Source organism: Nilaparvata lugens, chromosome 2, assembly GCF_014356525.2.
Source record: "Nilaparvata lugens isolate BPH chromosome 2, ASM1435652v1, whole genome shotgun sequence".
In the NCBI taxonomy this organism is placed as follows: Eukaryota; Metazoa; Arthropoda; class Insecta; order Hemiptera; family Delphacidae; genus Nilaparvata; species Nilaparvata lugens.
In genome coordinates this window covers 21,088,122-21,107,917 of record NC_052505.1, presented here as the reverse complement: position 1 = coordinate 21,107,917, position 19,796 = coordinate 21,088,122, and the positions used below count along the sequence as shown (strand labels likewise).

Here is a 19,796-nt window from a genome sequence, read left to right as displayed (position 1 = left end):
GCACGTGTTGTACCTACAACTTGAAGACAGTCGTGTCTCGCCTGTATAAGAAAGATCACACCACACATGTTGCTGTTGACAGGTCTAGCTCTGACCGAGTACTAAACTAAAAATCGTGAATGTGATATTGGAATGAAAAATAATTTGAACACAGAAAAAGTTTATTTACACATTTCACCACAACTATTCATAATTTCATCTTCAATTTTAATTAACTTATCTATACACAAATTATGAGGACAATAATAACATAGATAGTCTCTTATGTCATTTAAATTAACCATGCTTAAAAAAATGTCTTTTAATTGTTTCGCCAAACTATAATTTTCACGAGTTGATTTCCTAATTGCACTTTCACACTCATCATACCAATCAATACAGTTTTTAACCTCACTTCCAACTCGTTGTCAGCAGTCAACCACTTTCTCGGATCCATGATGAGCGAATGAACAAAACTAAGTGTAGGCTGGCACTATTATAGAGTAATTAAGTGGTCTTTCTTCATTAATTGCAGACAGACAACATGTACGTGCTTTATGCAGTCTCAATGCATGCATGCAATGCACACACTGAATCTCTTTTCCGTTGTAGAAGAATCCATAATGAGCAAAGTTTCTTTTCTGCGAATTTGTGTACATTGCAGCCATTTTCATACTTTGCATTCAATTGTTTTCACACATGAAATTATTTGTTTGATACATATTTTTAAACAACAAAGAATTATAATGTTGGGCAGAGAACAAAGCACAACGTCCATCTGGTATATTTTTATGAATGTTACACACACCATATCACCATGAACTAGTGAAAAAGCTGAAATTGGGATTTGCAAAATCCTCTGGTATACATTGAACGTTAGTATGTAATCTTCTCAATGGATTTCAATCAGAACTGAGAAAAAAAATTCAATGACTTGAAATTATTGTAAATGATTTTAAAGTAATTATAGTTGTCTCTTTCAAATCACTTCAAAGTACTTCAAATCAGTTGACTCCAATCATTCTAAATTATTCGTAAATCAGTTCCAATCATTGGTCTTCAAGTACCTAATTGAAAAGTACTTCATTCAAATCATTCTAAGTAATTTATAAATCATTTTCAATCATTGGTCTTCAAATGATTGAAAAGTACTTTACTAAATCATTTGAGGTAATTTATAAATCATTTTCAATCATTGGTTTTCAAGTAATTGAAAAGTACTTCAAAGTACTTCATTCAAATCATTCTAAGTAATTTATAAATCATTTCCAATCATTGGTCTTCAAATGATTGAAAAGTACTTTAAAGTACTTTACTAAATCATTTGAGGTAATTTATAAATCATTTTCAATCATTGGTCTTCAATGACATTTCATGGAGAATTAAAAGTAATTTGAAAGTACTTTAAAATGATTTAACTTGCCCTAAAAAGAGGTGACAAATTTTAAATCACTGGCAATTAGTTTCAAGCACTTTCAAATCATTTCCTTGCTGCTTGGGTAGTGACATATCAGTGAAGTGTGCGCTTTCAATCTGTACTGTACTATAATTGATTAGTCTTCATCCTCAAATTGAGTACTTTAAGTGTTTCCTCTCAGTGAATCTTATAGCTTATAGAGTGAAGTTATAGCTTTCAAGTGTTGCCAGACCTATTTTGGATTCAAAAGCGTGGAACAATAGAATCGTTTAAATCAGAATCCCAGTTTGTCAATAGTGATTTAATGTCAGTGGCGGGGATGGGGGAGATGTCACAGTCACAATAATAATAATAAGTTATTCATCATACAATTTTACATGAATCAACTATAGATATTAACTGTGGCTCACAAGATAATGAAGAGAAAAATTGTGCTAACTTAGGAAGATGTATATGTTCACATTCACCCACTACATTTGTTAGTAGGCCTAATAAACTACTAATTTTGGGTATGTTATAATTTTCATAGGAGGGTTTATAATACAATATTTAACTTTCATTAACTATTGATATTAACTGTGGCAAACAAGGTAATGGAGGAAAAGTGTCCAAACTTAGGAAAATTTAGAACTTCACATTTACCCACTACAGCTGTTAATACTAAACCACTCATTCTGAGTCTCTTATAATTTTTATAGAAGATGGTTTGTCATGCAACTTAACATAGATAAAATTCTGATACTAACTGTGGCTAACAAGGTAATAGAGAAAAAAGGTGCTAACCTAGGAAGTTGCAGATGTTCACATTAACCCACTACAACTGTTAGTATTGAGCTACTAATTTCGGGTCTCTTTTAATTTTCATTGAACAGGAATTTTAAAGTATCATATATTTTCCCACCTCAACTATTTTTTTTTTTTGTTTATACATGTCATAGGCCATTACAAGAAAGCATGGACAATTGTCATACAAAAATCAGTCAATAAAAACATAACTTAATCTAGCAATACTAGTTCTTATTTCTAAACAATGCATTATATTAAGATGACAAAAGTAACTATGACTATGATGCACACTATTATAGATACCAGTAACACAAAAAACAAACATTTATAGATAAAAAATAGAATAGTAGAGTACGGTACTAAATATAATCAGTCTATCAGCCTCTTTCACATAGTAATTAATCTTGAAAATGTTGAAAGGAAGGCCTAGGATTTAATTTATGAGTGCCTGCCAACTATACGGACACTCCTCAATCAACCAGTCCTTAGTCATTCTTTTGAACAGGCCAAGTGATTGAGCCTCCTTTAACTGGGTTGGCAACGAATTAAAAACCTTTATACTTTTATGCTCCGTACTTTGTTCATAAAATGCTGTTCGGTGCTGATTAATTCTTACAACATTTCTTGATCTGGTGAATTGATCATGAATATCAGATCCTGTTGTCCAACTGTCATGTGACTTATAAGCAAAAATAGCCAGGTTGTAAATATAAAGAGCAGGAACTGTCATGATTCTTGATGACTTGAAAATGGACCGACAAGAAAATCTATGGGGCTTCCCAAATATGATCCTAACAGTTCTCTTCTGGGCTTTGAAAACCATCAGTGCATCTCTTGAAGCACCCCAAAGCAGTATGCCATATGAGAGTAGTGACTCAAAATACCCATGGTAGGCAGCAATCACAGCATCTCTGCATCTCTTGCCAGAACCCCAGATAATCTTGAGATAATGAAGGCTGCTGAATTGAGTTTTTTTATCAGTGATTCCACATGAACTGACTATGCCAAATTCCAGTCGACAGTCACTCCCAGGAACCCTGCCGAGGTAGAGGGCTGAACCTCCTCACCATCAATATCAAACTGAAAAGAGCCCAGCTGTGATCGCTGTATCTGGAATTCAATAAATGAGGTTTTCTTAATGTTTACCTCCAACACGTTTGCCTTGCACCACTGAGCCACCTCACTAAGCACAGAGTCTGCAGTCAGCTGAAGTTCATCACTATTCCTAGCTGTTATTAGGAAATTGAATCATCAGCAAAGAGAACTGATTTGGCATGATGTACATTTGCAGGGAGGTCATTAATGTAAATCAGAAACAGAAGGGGGCCCAAAATTGATCCCTGTGGGACCCCTCTCCCAACAGGACGAAGTTCAGACCTGAATTTACCATTAATGACAACACCATTATCGCCCTCTATTTCAACCATCTGGTTTCTGTTACTAAGATAAGACTCAATCATCAACAAGAAATTACCTCTAATTCCATAGTAATGAAGCTTCCTTAGGAGAATGCTGTGGTTCAGGCTGTCAAATGCCTTCTTCATATCAACGAAAAACCCCATGACCTTAACACCCTGATTCAATGATGAATGGATATCACTGATGAAACTCTCCAATGCATCTATGGTTGACATTCCAGCTCTAAAACCATATTGACACTCACTTGAAAGATTGTTATTCAGGAAGTGAGCCAGCAAGGGGTCATATATTGCTCTCTCCCATACCTTGGACAAAGAGGTCAAGTTAGCTATAGGTCAGTATTTATCCACTTCCTTCCGAGAGCCTTTTTTGAAAATTGGCTTTAGCTTAGATACCTTGAAGCAGGCGGGGAATGACCCAGAAGCACATGATCTGTTCAGAAGCTGAGTGACAGGACCACTGACACAATGGAAAAACTCATTTAGTATTTTTGAAGGAATTCCATCAGACCCACTGGACATTTTCATTTTTAGCTTCTTAGCAATAGATACAACCTCTTGCTCAGACCAAGTTGGCATCTCAGAGACAGCAGCATTACCAGGGTTAGAATTTACAAGTAAATCACAAAAAGAAGGACCGTCAAAAACCCCCAAACTGAGCCTATTATTCCTTCAATAATAAATACATGAAATGAACAAAACACAATTTCATACAGTATATCATTACAATTGAATTGTATAAATCAAATTTATAAGATACCAATTGATTACTACTTAATTAATTAAGCAGGTTTCTTATACTCATTGTCAACATGTTTCAATCAAATATACCTAATTTATTCTATTTACAAATTTGTCCTTAGCCTATGAATTCGGATTCAACTAACTTAATTAGCTTATAATAATTGTTAAATTATAATTTATTGTACAACATTATATTTGTTGAATACTTTATACATATAGCCTAATCTACTTCATGACCTAATTTATAAATACATTTACTCATATATCATGTTTATCGTTTTATGTGATCACCATTCAAATAACCGATCATCAAATAATTGCTTCAATAATATTCATATGCTGACCACGTGGTAAAATTGTAGCATATGCTGACCAAGTGGTTACATTGAAAACTACATATCTTTATTTACTTCTCTCCTAACTATATATCTATATCAATATTCACAATCTTCATTTACCTGCCATCAACTTATGCTATAGATATATACAAGGGTTGACACAAAGCACAGTGGGCCATGTGGTTTCTATTGTAAACGTGTCTGTGACTGACGTTACTGTTATCATATATTGTTAGCAATTTTCTATGACAGATTGATTTTGTTTCAAACTATTTTGAAAGAATAATGTCCCAGCATCTGTCTAGGTAGGCTATTCAAATGCATTCTCAATAGTTTCGAGAAACGGTTCTTTTTATTATTCTAGCTCTTCGAGCATTCATATTCTTAAATACAATATGTTCAGAGCACGTGTTGCAACAAATAACAGAAATGTACAATTTTTAAATTTTAGGAGAGCACGTGGTCACCATTTGTGGCTCATATTCAATTTTTATTTCTTCCATTTATATTTCATTGTCCCAACATTTGTAAAGGCTTGGGACCCCCAAGTCTAGTTGGTACACTTCATCTTCCATTTATCATAATAATCTCTTTTCAAATTAATTATCATTTGTTTTTAAATGATTATAAGCACCATATATAATGCTATTTGTAATTGAGTTCACAAAACTCAAAACCCAAATTTAATACCTATTATTGTAATTCCAAATTCCATGTTTTCAACTCTTCCAACATATTAATGAAAAGGTCCAGGACTGTCAAGTCTAGTAAACTTTTATTTTTTTTTTTTTAATTTATAGTTCAATTAATTTTCAATTTTTGAAAATTTTCTATAGGCCCAACTCCCAAGTCCAGTAACATTTACTAAAAGATTTATTTTTACAGAAACCTCAGTTGATAATTTATCTGAATTGTTGCCTGTTATCAATTTCATTCCAATTCAACTATTTTAAATTTTCTTCCCATTAGTTTGGAAGTAATTTTTTTTCAACTAATACTTTTCCTATTGTAAGTAATTATTGTAATTTTTCATTTGCTACAAGCTGAGCTCTGGCTGTTCTATTGAGAATACTTGAATAAGCAGTCTATATCAATTAATCCCTCTGATTTTGTTTATGTTCTAATTCATTTTAAAAATATGGATACAATTTTTGTTTTAAATCGACAATCTAAAGCTTTACTATTTCTATAATAATACTTATATCCAATTAGTTGATACTTTAATGAAGTAAATATTAATACCAAATTCTCAATTTTTCTAAGCCATAGCCCACCCAGCTATGTTGTCAAAATTATAAACCATTATATTTATTCTAATTCTCAAGCCAAGAGCCTTAAACCCCGCAGTCACACATAGATTTTTGTTCGTATGAATTTTTGCCGTCCTTATGAATTCTATTAGATTGAACAGATGATTTCAAACAGATTATGTTTGTCAAGTTCCGTTTAATCTGATAGAATATTCATAAGGACGGCAAAATATCGTACAAACAAAAAAAAAATCATTGTGTTTGTGCAGGGCTTTACTGATTACATAAATTCTTTTTATATTAATCACTCCCTTATGAATCAAAGAACATATTATTCATTCCATACATTATTCTAGCCATAGCTCAGCTTATGCTGGGTGAACTTCGTCACAATATTATTGGTTTTTTCCCATTTGTCTACTGTTAAATAATAATTTTAAGAATGAAATTGATCGGCTATCATGATAATCCTATTCAATCTTAATAAATATATATTTCAAAAATTGTATTCTAATATATATTTTAGTTCACAGTTGAAAATTTATATAAATTCTTGTCTGTTATGAAATTTCTCCAATCCAACCATTGTGAATTCAGCTCTAGTTAGTTTGTAAGTGAATAAATTAAACAAATACAATTGTCTATTGTAAGTACTGTATTTGCTCGTGTACGATGCGCACTCCAAAAACTAGAGTACATTTTTATGAAAAAAAAAATACAGTAAAAATATTATCAAAGCTTTTATTTGAAACAACGTATATAATAATTATTGATCCACAAAATATTAATTTAATCAAGTTGAAATAAAAACGATACTGTCAGTTCCACATAATTTATTCGAGCCAAACTTAAGTTTCAATGCACTAAGGCATCATCTTCAGTGGTCTTTTTTCATCTTAAGATGATGCTTTAGTGCATTGAAACTCAATTTTGGCTCAAATAAATTATGTGGAACTGACAATATCGTTTTTAATATGGATAAATTCCACAATATCTCTGTTCATAGTGTAAATTTTATTCAATTAATGTTTGAAAAACGTGAAAAACTGTATTAAGAACTTGGTATACATTTAACAAACACGTTAGGAAAAGCTGACTTGTTGATTATTATCGTTGACTGATCGTCGTGAACATTTTTTTCAAACTGTGCATACCGGCATTCTGTCTCAATTTGGAAAATTACGCGTATGACGCGAACCAACGAGATTCTTTGAAAAGTAGAAAGTAAATTTTTTCAAGGTGCGTGTCATACACGAGCAACTACGGTAATTTGAGGTGGTTAGGGTTGGCTATAGGGGTGTTGGGAGGCCAATTGTTGTAAACGTATAGTTTAGTTTTTCGTTTGTCATTTTGCGAATTTATTGTAAATTTATCACCCGCTAAAAGCTGAGTCCTGGCTGGTCTATTGAGCATAAATAAATGAGTATTCATACTAATTATTATTATATATTCATGGTAACAAAAATTCCTCTAATATTAATTATTTTGTGATCTAGTTTGAAAATATTAATACTTTTTTCTTCAAATTGGATTTGCTATTTCAATTATCCTATTCAATCCAATAAATATATATTTAAAAAATTGTATTCAAATATATATTTTAGCAGAAAATATATACAGTTGAAAATTCATGTAAATTCTTGTCTGTTATTAAATTTCTCCAATTCAACTGACTTTGATCTATCTTTTTGATTCTTGCTTCTATCTTTCTGTTCATTTTAATTCATAATAATTACATCCTAAACATCTGGTGATCATGGCACGGAATGTTCCATTAAAGATAGGCAGGAAATAATAATAATAATAATAATAGAGAGGGTGATGCCCACATAAGCTCTTAGGCTTGTGCGTGGGTAATGAGTGAGAGGGATGATGATGAGAGATAGATGACGACTACTTTTCAGGTAGATCGACGGGGGGCTTATCTATATAATTATGATTGTTCTGTAATCAAAAACTTTTGCCCAGGTCGAGATTCGAACTCGGGTTCTCTTGATTATTATTATTATTATTATTATTATTATTATTATTATTATTATTACGGGCGAGTTATCACTTAATCCAACGAGCCACCCAAATATCCTCCATAAACAATAGAAGTTCTTATCGACTGTGTATAAGACTCATCAATATATCATGTTTTGTATAAATTTATGTGATAGGCCTACTGATATTAATGTTGATGTACCGTAATGTGTTTTGATCATGTATAATTGATAATAATAAAAAATTGGAAATAAATAATATGTTAAATTATTATTGTTGGTTTTTATTGAACTAGCGTTAGCGAGTTCTCACTTTTGACTTACTGAAGGCCAAAGTCGTTGTCCATCAGTTTATATGCTCTGCAATACCTTTAGAAAGACTTGATCAATCAGCTTCAAATTTTGAACACGTATTCTTCAAACCTTTTTACAGGTCGAGTTTGTGGAACAACAAAATCGACTCACTCCATTGTCCTTTTCTAGGATATAACAAATTACATTAAAAGTGCATAAGAAAAAAATCTGGTGTGGCGCACTCACACAACTTTCCTTGCCGTTATGAAAATTGATCACCTGACGCTAGTGTTCCCGCGCATACTAGTTTACTATACAAAGATCTCAGCCGGCTGGTGACAGGACAATAACGCTGGATAAACACGAGATCTGCTATCTCTTCATAGTGAATGATTTGATAGAATCAACAGTTGCCAACAGTTTGCAATTGAATAATCACATTTTCTCAAATTACAAGCTTATTTTCAATTTTAGGTGAAAATGTTACTAGACATTGATTGAAGAGATTTCCATGCTGAATCTTTTCCACTCGGAATTTTTCGTTTAGATTATATCTGAGACCTGATAATTGGAAATCTAAAATCAAACTTTGCATAGATGGGGTGGAGCTCCTGAAATTTTTACAGATATGAGACTTGTGGCAGTTGATAGAGCTTATCAATGACTTTTCAAGGTATGAATTTGATCATAATCGTTGGAGCCGTTTTCGAGAAAATCACGAAAAATCCTGTTGTTGACAACATTTTCACTATTTCAGCCGCCATCTTGAATTGCATTTGATCGAAATTGTTCGTGTCGGATCCTTATAGTGTAAGGACCTCAAGTTTCAAATTTCAAGTCATTCCGTTAATTGGGAGATGAGATATTGTGTACACAGACGCACATACACACACACACACACACACACACACACACACACACACACACACACACACACACACACACACACACACATACACATACAGACCAATACCCAAAAACCACTTTTCTAAACTCAGGGGACCTTGAAACGTATAGAAATTTAGAAATTGGGGTACCTTAATTTTTTAAGGACTGGGGATATATTGATTTTGAAAACTGCATCGACTGGTGTTGTCAAATTGGATAATATAACCAGTCATATGGGCTTTCATGAAAAAAATTACACAATTTGACAACACGGATATTTTGTTCAAGTATCAATATTTTATTCAGAGTAGAGGTGCGCCAAAGTTAGTTGACTATCTACTAACGTTGGAAGTCCGCAGGAATCAATTCTGCCAATAATAAAATTAGGCTTATTGTGTCGAAAATCGATTTCAGGCTTCTTAAAAAACGTTTTTTAAAATGGTCAATATATCACAAAATTGTATTGATATGGTTTTTAGGACCTGGTATTCTCAAACTATTATTTTCCTTTAATACAGTATTTTATTATTTTTTAGCACAGGCATTTATATGCAGACCATTTTCAAAAAAAAAAATATAAGCTTAGAGTATACCAGTATTCTTTATATTATTTTTTTATCACTTTATACTGGTGCTTTTGAGTACATATATTAGGTATTTTCTATTAACTGACTAAACGTCTGCTACATATTCAAGCAATTTTTAGTTTTTATTTCTATTGTGTAGAGATAGAACGCAAGTAAAGTATGTCGATGAGATGACAGAGCCGAAAAGTCACGCCTCGCTCCTGTTCCTCACCTATGGTAATAGGGCAAGAGAAGTAATTATCAACTGATAAGCTATTTTCCAACAAATTTATTAGTGTTTTTCCTCAAAAATGAATAATAATCACAATTCTTGTTTTGCTGTCTGAAAATTCACCACAAAAAAGTTTGTTTCTAATTTTTTGGATCAAAATGTTTCAATGTACCGTACCGGTAACTCATTTTTCAGTTTCAAATGTAATCTCGTCATTTAACCTGATATCAAGCAATACAAAACTTCTTGTTTGTACTAAAAATTAGTGCCGTCTTATAAAAAAGGCCTTCTCTGATTTGTTCTCCTGAAATTAATCGCGGTTAAAATTGAACAGGCTTTTGTGCAACCGGGCTCAAAAAGCAATAAAACAGAACCTTCTTTTTGAACTAGTATAATTATGAATTGAAAATTTGGGAAAAAATAAAAATTTAAATTTGGGCTGTGCCTGTTGGTCCTTCCCTGATCATTTTAATAATATCAAAACTATAATACAGTATATATTTTTTGTATTGTAATGTGCAAACTTGTGAGTAATATTATGCTACTGTAGTAGAAATACGGTACAAATCAAAAAACTATTATTTGAACTGGGTTTTATTCTTGGACTATTAATTATATCTTAGTTAGATTTCCAGTTCAGCTTTTTTATCTATCCAATCACTATTAATTGCATACAAATTGTTTAAACAAAATAGGTACACGTTCTTAAAAAAGGAGCATTCACTATTTGAATGTTGGCGCTGTCAGCCCTCTACTATCAGACAGCTTGATTTGTTTGAAAAGTTTTTACAAATAGTACGACTTAGGAAGATCAAAGTTTTCTTTTGAGTGAGGATAAATTAAAAAAAACTAATAATTTGTTTTTAATGATACATACTGAATGACGTGATAGATTATTAATGATACTTTAACAAAATCTTTTTACTGTCATCAATTTGAAGTAGTAATGTTAGGATGGCAGCACTGATCATATCCTTACTGAATCCTTTTCCGTTTTGATTCAGCGTGTCAAGAAGAAGGTAGGTAGTTTTTAGTATTTTTGCTTATAGTTTGTTTATTTAATTATAATTTTTCAAAATAAACTATTGAAAATATTAATTAATTGATTCATAGTAGGAAAATTGAAAAGATCTTTTCTCAACCATTTGCTAATTATTCGAATGTAGTCTAGCTACGTAGGCATGTGATCCGGATTTGTCATTATTTTGCCTTATATTTTTAGTTTTTACCCAAAATTTCCTTTAAAGGTTTATAAAAACCGCAGTTGAATAAAATGTAGTAATATATATATATAAATTAGTTATTTATACCAGATTACACAGTTGCTTTGTTTCTTTGAAAAAATGTGTTACTGTGAGTAAGGTTAGGTTTGATTGTCGATAGGTTTGTTAGGCTATGTTTTCATTTCACAAACTTTTTTATAAGAATAAATTATAATTGAGATAAATTCGTTAATTCAATCTTACCTAACTACACAATCAATGTTTACTGGAACTTTTTCAGGAGTAGGTAATAATGGCTTGCGTATTTGAGGTTAGGATTGTCAACATGTTTTTGTTCAAGTTTTAGATAAAACTAATTACATAGCTTTTCCAAAAAAGAGAGGGTTAACTTAACAATCAATATAAGTAAAAAAAATCCATTATACTGCTTGTTAATTTATCAACTAATAATATTGATAAGCTAGTTCCTTTTTTGCTATTATGAAAGAAAATCTCAAATATCTTTGTGTATGGTAGATTAGTCTCAAATGAGACATCTTGAAACTTCAAATTTAAGAGTCTGACATTGGTACTAATCATCACATTTTATAGTTTGAAAAATGTTTATCTTTCTAGAAACGCAAGCAGGTATACACGGCACCAGTAGAGTCCCTAAGGCGATATTATGGCTTAGTGATTAGGGATAGGACTCTCAGTACCTACTTTTAATATAACTATATTAATAAACTTTTTCTAATAAAAACTCATGAAGAAAATTTTAAAGAAACCTAGAACGTTTTATTTTATTTGGTAAATTTAAAAACTATACGTTACTTATAATTAGTTTTATAACAAATCAAAGGTTCAAATACGAGCACATTATCCCTCTGGCCAATATCATGACTTTTAGACCTGATGGAATTTCAAATATAACCAACTCAACTCTTCCTGGAAGGTAACTTCTCACTACACTAGAAGTAAATTTATTAATATACTAGAAAATAAATTTTTTAAACTTAATTTACTACTCATATTGGCACACAATGAATCTTCATTTGGCTTTTGTTTTTGTCTCATCCAATATACTCGTAGGCGCATTATTATAGATTATTATTCCTGTAAGAAGGAGTAACTTATTAGTCGAAAAATTCGTTGAAATTTTTTTACTAACTATTTCTTATTATGGACCTGAAATACAAAATAATAAAACTACTAAATGCTACAAATCTTTTGCATAGCCTATGCAGGATGTTTTGAGTACTGATAAATAGTTTTTTGATGTTTTAACGTTAGAATTTTGTTATTCTAGTACCTGAATATCAGTCATGGCCCCAAGAAAGGGAAAACAGCAGCAGGAGCAGCCTCAAGTATCTCTTGGACCTCAGGTTCGAGAGGGAGAAATTGTGTTTGGAGTGGCACACATTTTTGCCAGTTTCAATGATACCTTCGTCCATGTCACAGATTTGTCAGGAAGGTAAGCGCTTACTGTTTCATTTTATTTCTTGATACATTCTGTGATTTATTTGAAGTATTATGCCAAGCTTCAAAATTCAAAATCTTCGATTCATTACTCCTGAACCAAAAATCAAGTGACAAAGCAGTGTGTGATTTCATAACCTCAACCTTTGGACACCATTAACATTTTATAAAACATTTTGGAGAGAAATAGTACAGGCTCAGCCTAGTTTTTCCTTCTAAGTCATAATTGTATTATGATTGTAGTATTTTGTACAATAAATAAATACCGTAAATGTTATTTATTTTGTGTTGCTGACGACATGAGAATCGGCAACTCTGTTCTCCTACATTTTTCCATTGCGTTTAAAACATGGACCTTACTATAGAACCATAGCCACCTCTAATACAAGGCCCCGGCCTATGATATTGCAACGTCGCAGTGTAGTCCTAGAATCTAATACATGATTGGTGAAAGAGATTTTAAAAAATACCAGCTGATCTTATTCACCAATCATGTATTAGATTCTAGGCCTACACTGCGACGTTGCAATATCGTAGGCCGGGGCCTTGTATTAGAGGTGGCTATGGTTCTATAGTAAGGTCCATGTTTTAAACGCAATGGAAAAATGTAGGAGAACAGAGTTGCCGATTCTCTGCCTTGCAATTAATTGGTTCCAGACAAGAGATGAATGGAACCGCTCTCTCTCATCCGTCAAAAGATCCTTCTCTGTAACTCAACCAAAAGTTATTTTAGGTAATTTTAAGTAAATCGAATAACTTTCTCAAAAATTCATATGTTTTGAAAATCTTTGTGTAACTAGATCAACAATACCATAAAGAATCTATCCTCCAAATCTCATGGACTTATCTCTTACCGAATTCGTAATGTTCTGTCCCAAAAATTTAAACTTTAGGCGCTCATATTTCAAAAAGTGATGATCGAAAAAGAATTGTTTTCCTGAGAAAACCTTTTAAATTTGATAGCTTGATGATATACAAACCGAAAAACTTTGAAAAATATCACCAGTAGAAAGTTTATTTTTAGCCTTTGCACAGCCTTAATCAAATTCTCCTATTTTAACGTGGACCTGACTAAAATTAATACAGCATTGTCAGCTATTAAGCTCACTAGAGCTGTCTGTGGCAATGCTTACTAATATTGGCAAAATTAACTTGTTCTAGAATTCACATAAAAAATCGTGGTATAGTCTAATAATGATTTGTTAATGTTTTATCTAAATTTAGCATGAAAATACAATTCTATATTCATAGAATGATATAGGTTAACGTTTTTTTTTGTGATTTTGTTTCCTCCAAACAAAAACTCTTACTATGACAACTTTTAGATCATCCTATGTTTGATGAATTAAAACCGCACAATTATCCTATGAGTTCTTGTTCAGGTTCGTATTGTGTTCATCGTATTAATCAATAGTATTGAATTGTTTTTATTTTGTAAACTTTTTCAATACTGGTAACTCAAAGACGATTCTATTTAAATGCTAATGAAATACTGTCATTATAATGTGGACTCGACTAAATTAATACAGCTATTAAGCCCACTGGTCAAAACCTGCAATTTATGTTAAAAAATCAATCTGAAAAATAAACCAATTCAAACCGATTTCTTTCAGTTTCAAATATTTTAGTGTTAGAATTTATTAATAAAATATGTTTCATCGGATTTTTAGGGAAACCATTGCGCGTGTTACTGGTGGAATGAAAGTGAAGGCAGATCGTGATGAAGCTTCGCCATACGCTGCTATGTTGGCTGCTCAGGTATATAGAATACTTATTATGTATGCAAGTAAATCGCATCTCACATGAAATTAATGTATCTTAGTGTAATTCTGGATTGAATTATTTCAAACTGTCGTGTTAGACAACTAACAGAACTCACACTGGCTCAAGCATTCTTTTTTAATGTTTGATAAAACAGGTCCAAGTCCAAACGGATCTAGACCATTTCTAAATATAGTACTACATGACAAATCTTCCACAGATTTTGCTTAGTATAGTTCTGCATTGAATTATTTCAAATTATCGGCGTAGTTTTACAACTTACAGGAGAACTCACACTGTGTCAAACATTATTTTAAAAAGTTTGATAGAACAGATTATCAGGAATGGTACAAAAGAATCAAGATTGTTTATGCGTTGGATGACAAATCTTCTACAGATGAACTAAAAGTTCATCTAATATGATGAGGCACATATGTTGGCACAATGCTAAATAATGACGATTTTCAATTGATTGTTCTCCCTTACCGTTCCATGCAGGAAGGTTTACCCTTCAAAAATATCGAAAAATCGATATATTGAACATGAAATTCTACTGGACATTTTCTGTTGAGAATATCATGTAGAATTTTTGGGCGTTGTGGGACACCCTTTTTATATTAAAAAACAGTTTAATTATGTCCCTTCCACATTATTAGATTTGTACAAAAGACTATTGAATGTGGATGCGACAAAAATTAAACTGATTTCTCAATCCAATCGTTAATAAATTCCTCAACATCAATTTCTATCACTATATATTAGTAGTTATCAGTATATCAACACCAATGTTAATCGAATACTACCATTATATCGTGGACTATTTTTTAAGCCAGTTCACACATTGATTTTTGTTCGTACGATTTTTTGCCGTCCTTATAAATTCTATTAGATTAAACAGATGATGTTTGTCAAGTATCGTTTAATCTAGTAGATATCACATGGACGTCAAAAAATCGACGTGTGTGTAACTAGCTTTATTATTATTCAACGAAAATCCAAATCAAATGCTGCAAATCACGCCGAAGACTTCTGCTACTGCAAATATTGACAACAGGGTAAACAGCTAGATGGAAATTCGATGAGCGCTAGTATTCAAAAATTATTTTGTCAGCCCGGGATTTGCAGCATTTAATTTGGATATTTGTTTAATAATGATTATTAATTAATTTATTAGCATTTGAATAAATGCAATATTTCAGTAATTTCCATCTGGAAACTGTCTTTATTTATACTACGGTGAGGTCTACGTTATAATAGTGTAGTATATCAATGAAGTATGTCAGTATCAGTATATCTGAGTATATACAGGGTGTTTCAGAAGTAGTGTCGAACATTTTAGGGTATTGTTCCTGGATGATAGGAGACTACGAATGTCGTATTATCTCAAGAACGAAATGTTGTATTGATCTGAAATTTGGCATGAATATTTATGCTATACACTAAAGACTCAACTTTAAAAAATGAAATAAAAAAATTCGATATACATATTCAAAATCGCGGCTATTTAAAATGTTTGATGACAAATTTAACGAAACCGTTTACTTGACAGAAAATTTACAGAGACAAAAAAGTTGGCAAATTTTATCAAATTTTTAAGGATAGCTTATTTATCAAGATAGGTCAAAGAATAACAGAGAAATTAGATCTTTTCGTATTGCATGCATGACCACTTTTCACTACTCAAACATTTATATATTTTTTAATTCAAATTGTATTCAAGATGAAGCTTTGAAACTCGGTATGGCTCCATATGGCCATACAGCTGATTTTACAATGTTTTTCAGATGATCTTGTTTGTCTTGTGCATTCATGCAGTATGAAAAGTATTAATTAGTTATTCTTTGACCAATCTTACTAAATTAGGTATTCTTGAAATCTTGATAAAATTTCCTAACTTTTTGTCACTTGTAAATCTTCTGTGAAATTTGCCATCAAAAATTTAAAATGGCCGCCATTTTGAATATGCACATAGAACATGTTTTTATTTTATATTTTTATAGTTGAGTCTTTATAGCATAAATATTCATGCCAAATTTCAGATCAATACAACATTTTGTTCTTTAGATAAAAATTCTTAAGTGAAAAAAAACAAAATGGCAGCTATAAGAATAACCACTGAGTTTTGAACACTTCATATACAATATTCGTAGTCTCCAGGAACAATACCCTAAAATGTTCGATTCTACTTCTGAAACACTCTGTATATCTGAGTCTTGTTACATATTAGAGGAATAATTTTTAGGGGAATGTATTTTAAAATGTACACTTTCTGAAATTTAAATTAAATTGAAATGAGAATAACTCATGTGAAATGTTATGTTGCAGGATGTGGCGGAGAAATGCAAGCTGCTGGGCATAACAGCTCTGCACATCAAGCTGCGCGCCACGGGTGGCAACAAGACAAAGACGCCGGGTCCCGGTGCCCAGTCGGCGCTGCGTGCCCTGGCTCGCTCCAACATGAAGATTGGCCGTATCGAGGATGTGACGCCGATCCCGTCAGACTGCACTCGCCGAAAAGGTGGACGCAGAGGAAGGAGATTGTAGATTCCCAAGCGGAAGTGTTCTATTTTGCTATTTTATTTCTTTTGTTTAAATAAAATGATAATACACTTCTGAGATTTGAGTATTGATTACTGTCATAGAGAAAAGATAGCATAAGAAGATATCTCATGGTACAGGGCGTTCTTATTCCAATTTTTACTGTTATCTCAAGCTGATAGCTCTAGTGCCGGTTGCAAAAGAAGACTTACGGCCGCTTTCCGAGCTCGGGATTTACCTAAGTCCTAGACTTTGAACAGCTAGAGTCAGAAAATTGGCTTTCCAAAACAGCTTTTATAACAGTAGTCGTAGTTTTTATTTTCTCATTTCTATAATTGGAAACGTTTTTCCTTGACGAAATTAGACATTCCTAAATAACTCAAAATAGCTGAAACTTTACACTAATTTCTCTTTTACTTTCCTTGCCCTATTACCATAGGTAAGGAAAGTATTGCTTTCCAAAAAAAATTAAGGTACCCCAATTTCTTAATTTCTATACGTTTCAAGGTCCCCTGAGTCCAAAAACATGATTTTTGGGTGTTGGTCTGTGTGTGTGTGTGTGTGTGTGTGTGTATGTATGTGAACACGATAACTCCATTCCTAATTAAGCGATTGACTTTAAATTTTAAACTTGAGGTCCTTATACCATAAGGATCTGACAATAAGAAATTCAATAAAATTCAATTCAAGATGGCGGAAGAAATGGCGGATAATTACCAAAAAACCATATTTTTCACGTTTTTCTCGAAAACGGCTCTAACGATTTTCTTCAAATTTATACCATGGATAGCTATTTATAAGCCCTATCAATTGACATGAGTCTCATTTATGGGAAAATTCCAGGAGCTTTGTAATATTCTTGAGAGAAATGGCAGATAATTACTAAAAAGGAGCTTCGTAATATTCTTGAGAAAAATGGCAGATAATTACTAAAAAACCATGTTTTTTTAGTAAACATGGTTTAGTAAAACCATGTTTTTTAGTAAACCATGTTTTTCACGATTTTCTCAAAAATTATTTGACCGATTTTTTTCAAATTCATACCCTGTATAGTTATTTATCAGCTCTATCAACTGGCATGAGTCTTTTCCCTGGAAAACTAATGGGGGGTCCACCCCATCCTTGAGAAATGAACGTTGTAACCTCCTTCTAGTGCATGAGGTAGGTAGGTAGGTAGAGCAGTTTATAAAAAGAACACATAGTCTAGATATTTCATCTGTAGAACAGCTGTTTTGACGACTTTTGAAAAAATCATCGAATTTCACAATTTACACAAAGGAAAAAGTACTCTGAAAACAATTATATATACACATATAAAGTAGTCTGATCGTAGTTGCAAATATTTTGCCGCCAATCGTCATTATATTATTCCCCTAAATTATTCTCGTCTAAGAATGAGGCTTACAGTTCAATGAGCAAGGAAAGTTGTGTGAGTGTACCACACCAGATTTTTTTATTTTGTGTTCAATTTTCTAGTTTTTTCGAAATTTAATTCAAACGTGACAATGACTGCGACTACGCCCCGTTTTGGAAAACCAATTTTCTGACTCCAGCTGTTTAAAGTCTAGGACTTAGCTAAATCCCGAGCTCGGAAACCGGCCCTAAGAAAATGTCAAAAACCACAGATTTCATTGATATTTAGAAACACCGGTTTCGGTTGTTACACTATTGTCAATCTCCATCAATCTTTCTAACCATATCAATAAAATCTTTGGTTTTGGTGGTTTTCGACAATTTCTTAGTCTTCTTATTTGATATGAATAATTACCACAATATCAACTTTTCAACTACCGGTACACAAAAAGTGAAAATTTTAGCGGCTTTTGTGCAACCGGCACCACGTCTATCAGCTTGAGTTGAATTCTCAGTTTATCAGAGAGTGACAATGATGTAATAGACGAAACCGGTCTTTCTAACTATCAATAAAATTGCGGTTTTTGACAATTTCCTAGTCTTCTTATTTAATACGGTTAGATTTTAATCGTGATAAATTCTACAAGAACCAATCAGAGAAGCCAATCAAAAAGGTCTTCTCTGATTGGTTCTCGTAAAATAAATCACGGTTAAAATTTAACCGGCTTATGTGCAACTAGGCCCCAGTATTTATATTTCGTGAAGTTATGTGACGCTGGTAGTCTCTCATACTGTATCGTTTTCACACGTTTACCCGGCCAAAACAGTAATAGTTGACAGTAATGGGCTTGAGTTAACAAAAAATCAGCTTGAAATTTGGAACAAAATACCTATACCATGGGATATCTTCTTATGCTATCTTATCTCTATGTTACTTCTGACTACCTGACTTGTGCCTAGCTAGATTGAACAGCCTATAGTGAGGTCCATGCTAGGACATGTAAGGTCCGTGACGTGGCACGGACGTGGCGGTGGCGTGGTGCTGACTTTATAACTTCTATATAAACAAATTGTTCAATGAAAACAGAACTGGCCTCCAGTTTGCATTGGACCATTTGTTTATATAGGAGTGGCGTGGAACTGGCAAAAATTCAGTGCCACTTCACTTCAGTCACAGAGGAAAGAAACACTACGCTTATAAACTGTATGCTTATTCCGTGCTTCAGTATAAATTGGGCCATATCATGGCTGTGGAGAAAGGTAGGAAAACAGTGTTGCCGATTCTCGTCGAAAAAGTGGACGCAGAGGAAGTAGATTCCCAAGTGAAAGTGTGGTGTTCTGCTATTTCATTTATTTTGAAAAAATACATTAAATTACATTACACTTCTGAGATTCGATTGTTCACTACTCACTGGTGCTTTTAATTAAAGAGCCTTTAGTGAGGTCAACGTTATAATGGCAGTAGAGAAAGATAGGTGAACAAGAAAGACAAAAAAGACTAAAAAAGACAAAATATATTACTTTTTCTCCAACATTAGCGGGTCAATTCATTAAAATTAAAAATGC

General features: G+C 32.6%; 1 protein-coding gene across 3 annotated transcripts; it reads left to right on the top strand.

Moving 5' to 3' along the window:
- The first annotated feature begins 10,613 nt into the window (after positions 1 to 10,613).
- On the top strand, positions 10,614 to 16,955 carry LOC111052546 (40S ribosomal protein S14a). 3 transcript variants are annotated; one of them, XM_039420766.1, is made up of 5 exons: positions 11,050 to 11,172; positions 11,736 to 12,054; positions 12,409 to 12,573; positions 14,249 to 14,336; positions 16,665 to 16,955. In XM_039420766.1, the coding sequence occupies exons 3-5, from the start codon at positions 12,425 to 12,427 to the stop codon at positions 16,881 to 16,883; spliced, it is 456 nt and encodes a 151-aa protein (XP_039276700.1). In that variant the 5' UTR covers positions 11,050 to 11,172; positions 11,736 to 12,054; positions 12,409 to 12,424; the 3' UTR covers positions 16,884 to 16,955. The 3 variants fall into 3 exon arrangements, with proteins under 3 accessions (XP_022194954.1, XP_039276699.1, XP_039276700.1); XM_022339262.2 differs by lacking the exons at positions 11,050 to 11,172; positions 11,736 to 12,054 and adding an exon at positions 10,614 to 10,916; XM_039420765.1 differs by having other exon boundaries at positions 10,910 to 12,054.
- Positions 16,956 to 19,796: the final 2,841 nt, after the last annotated feature.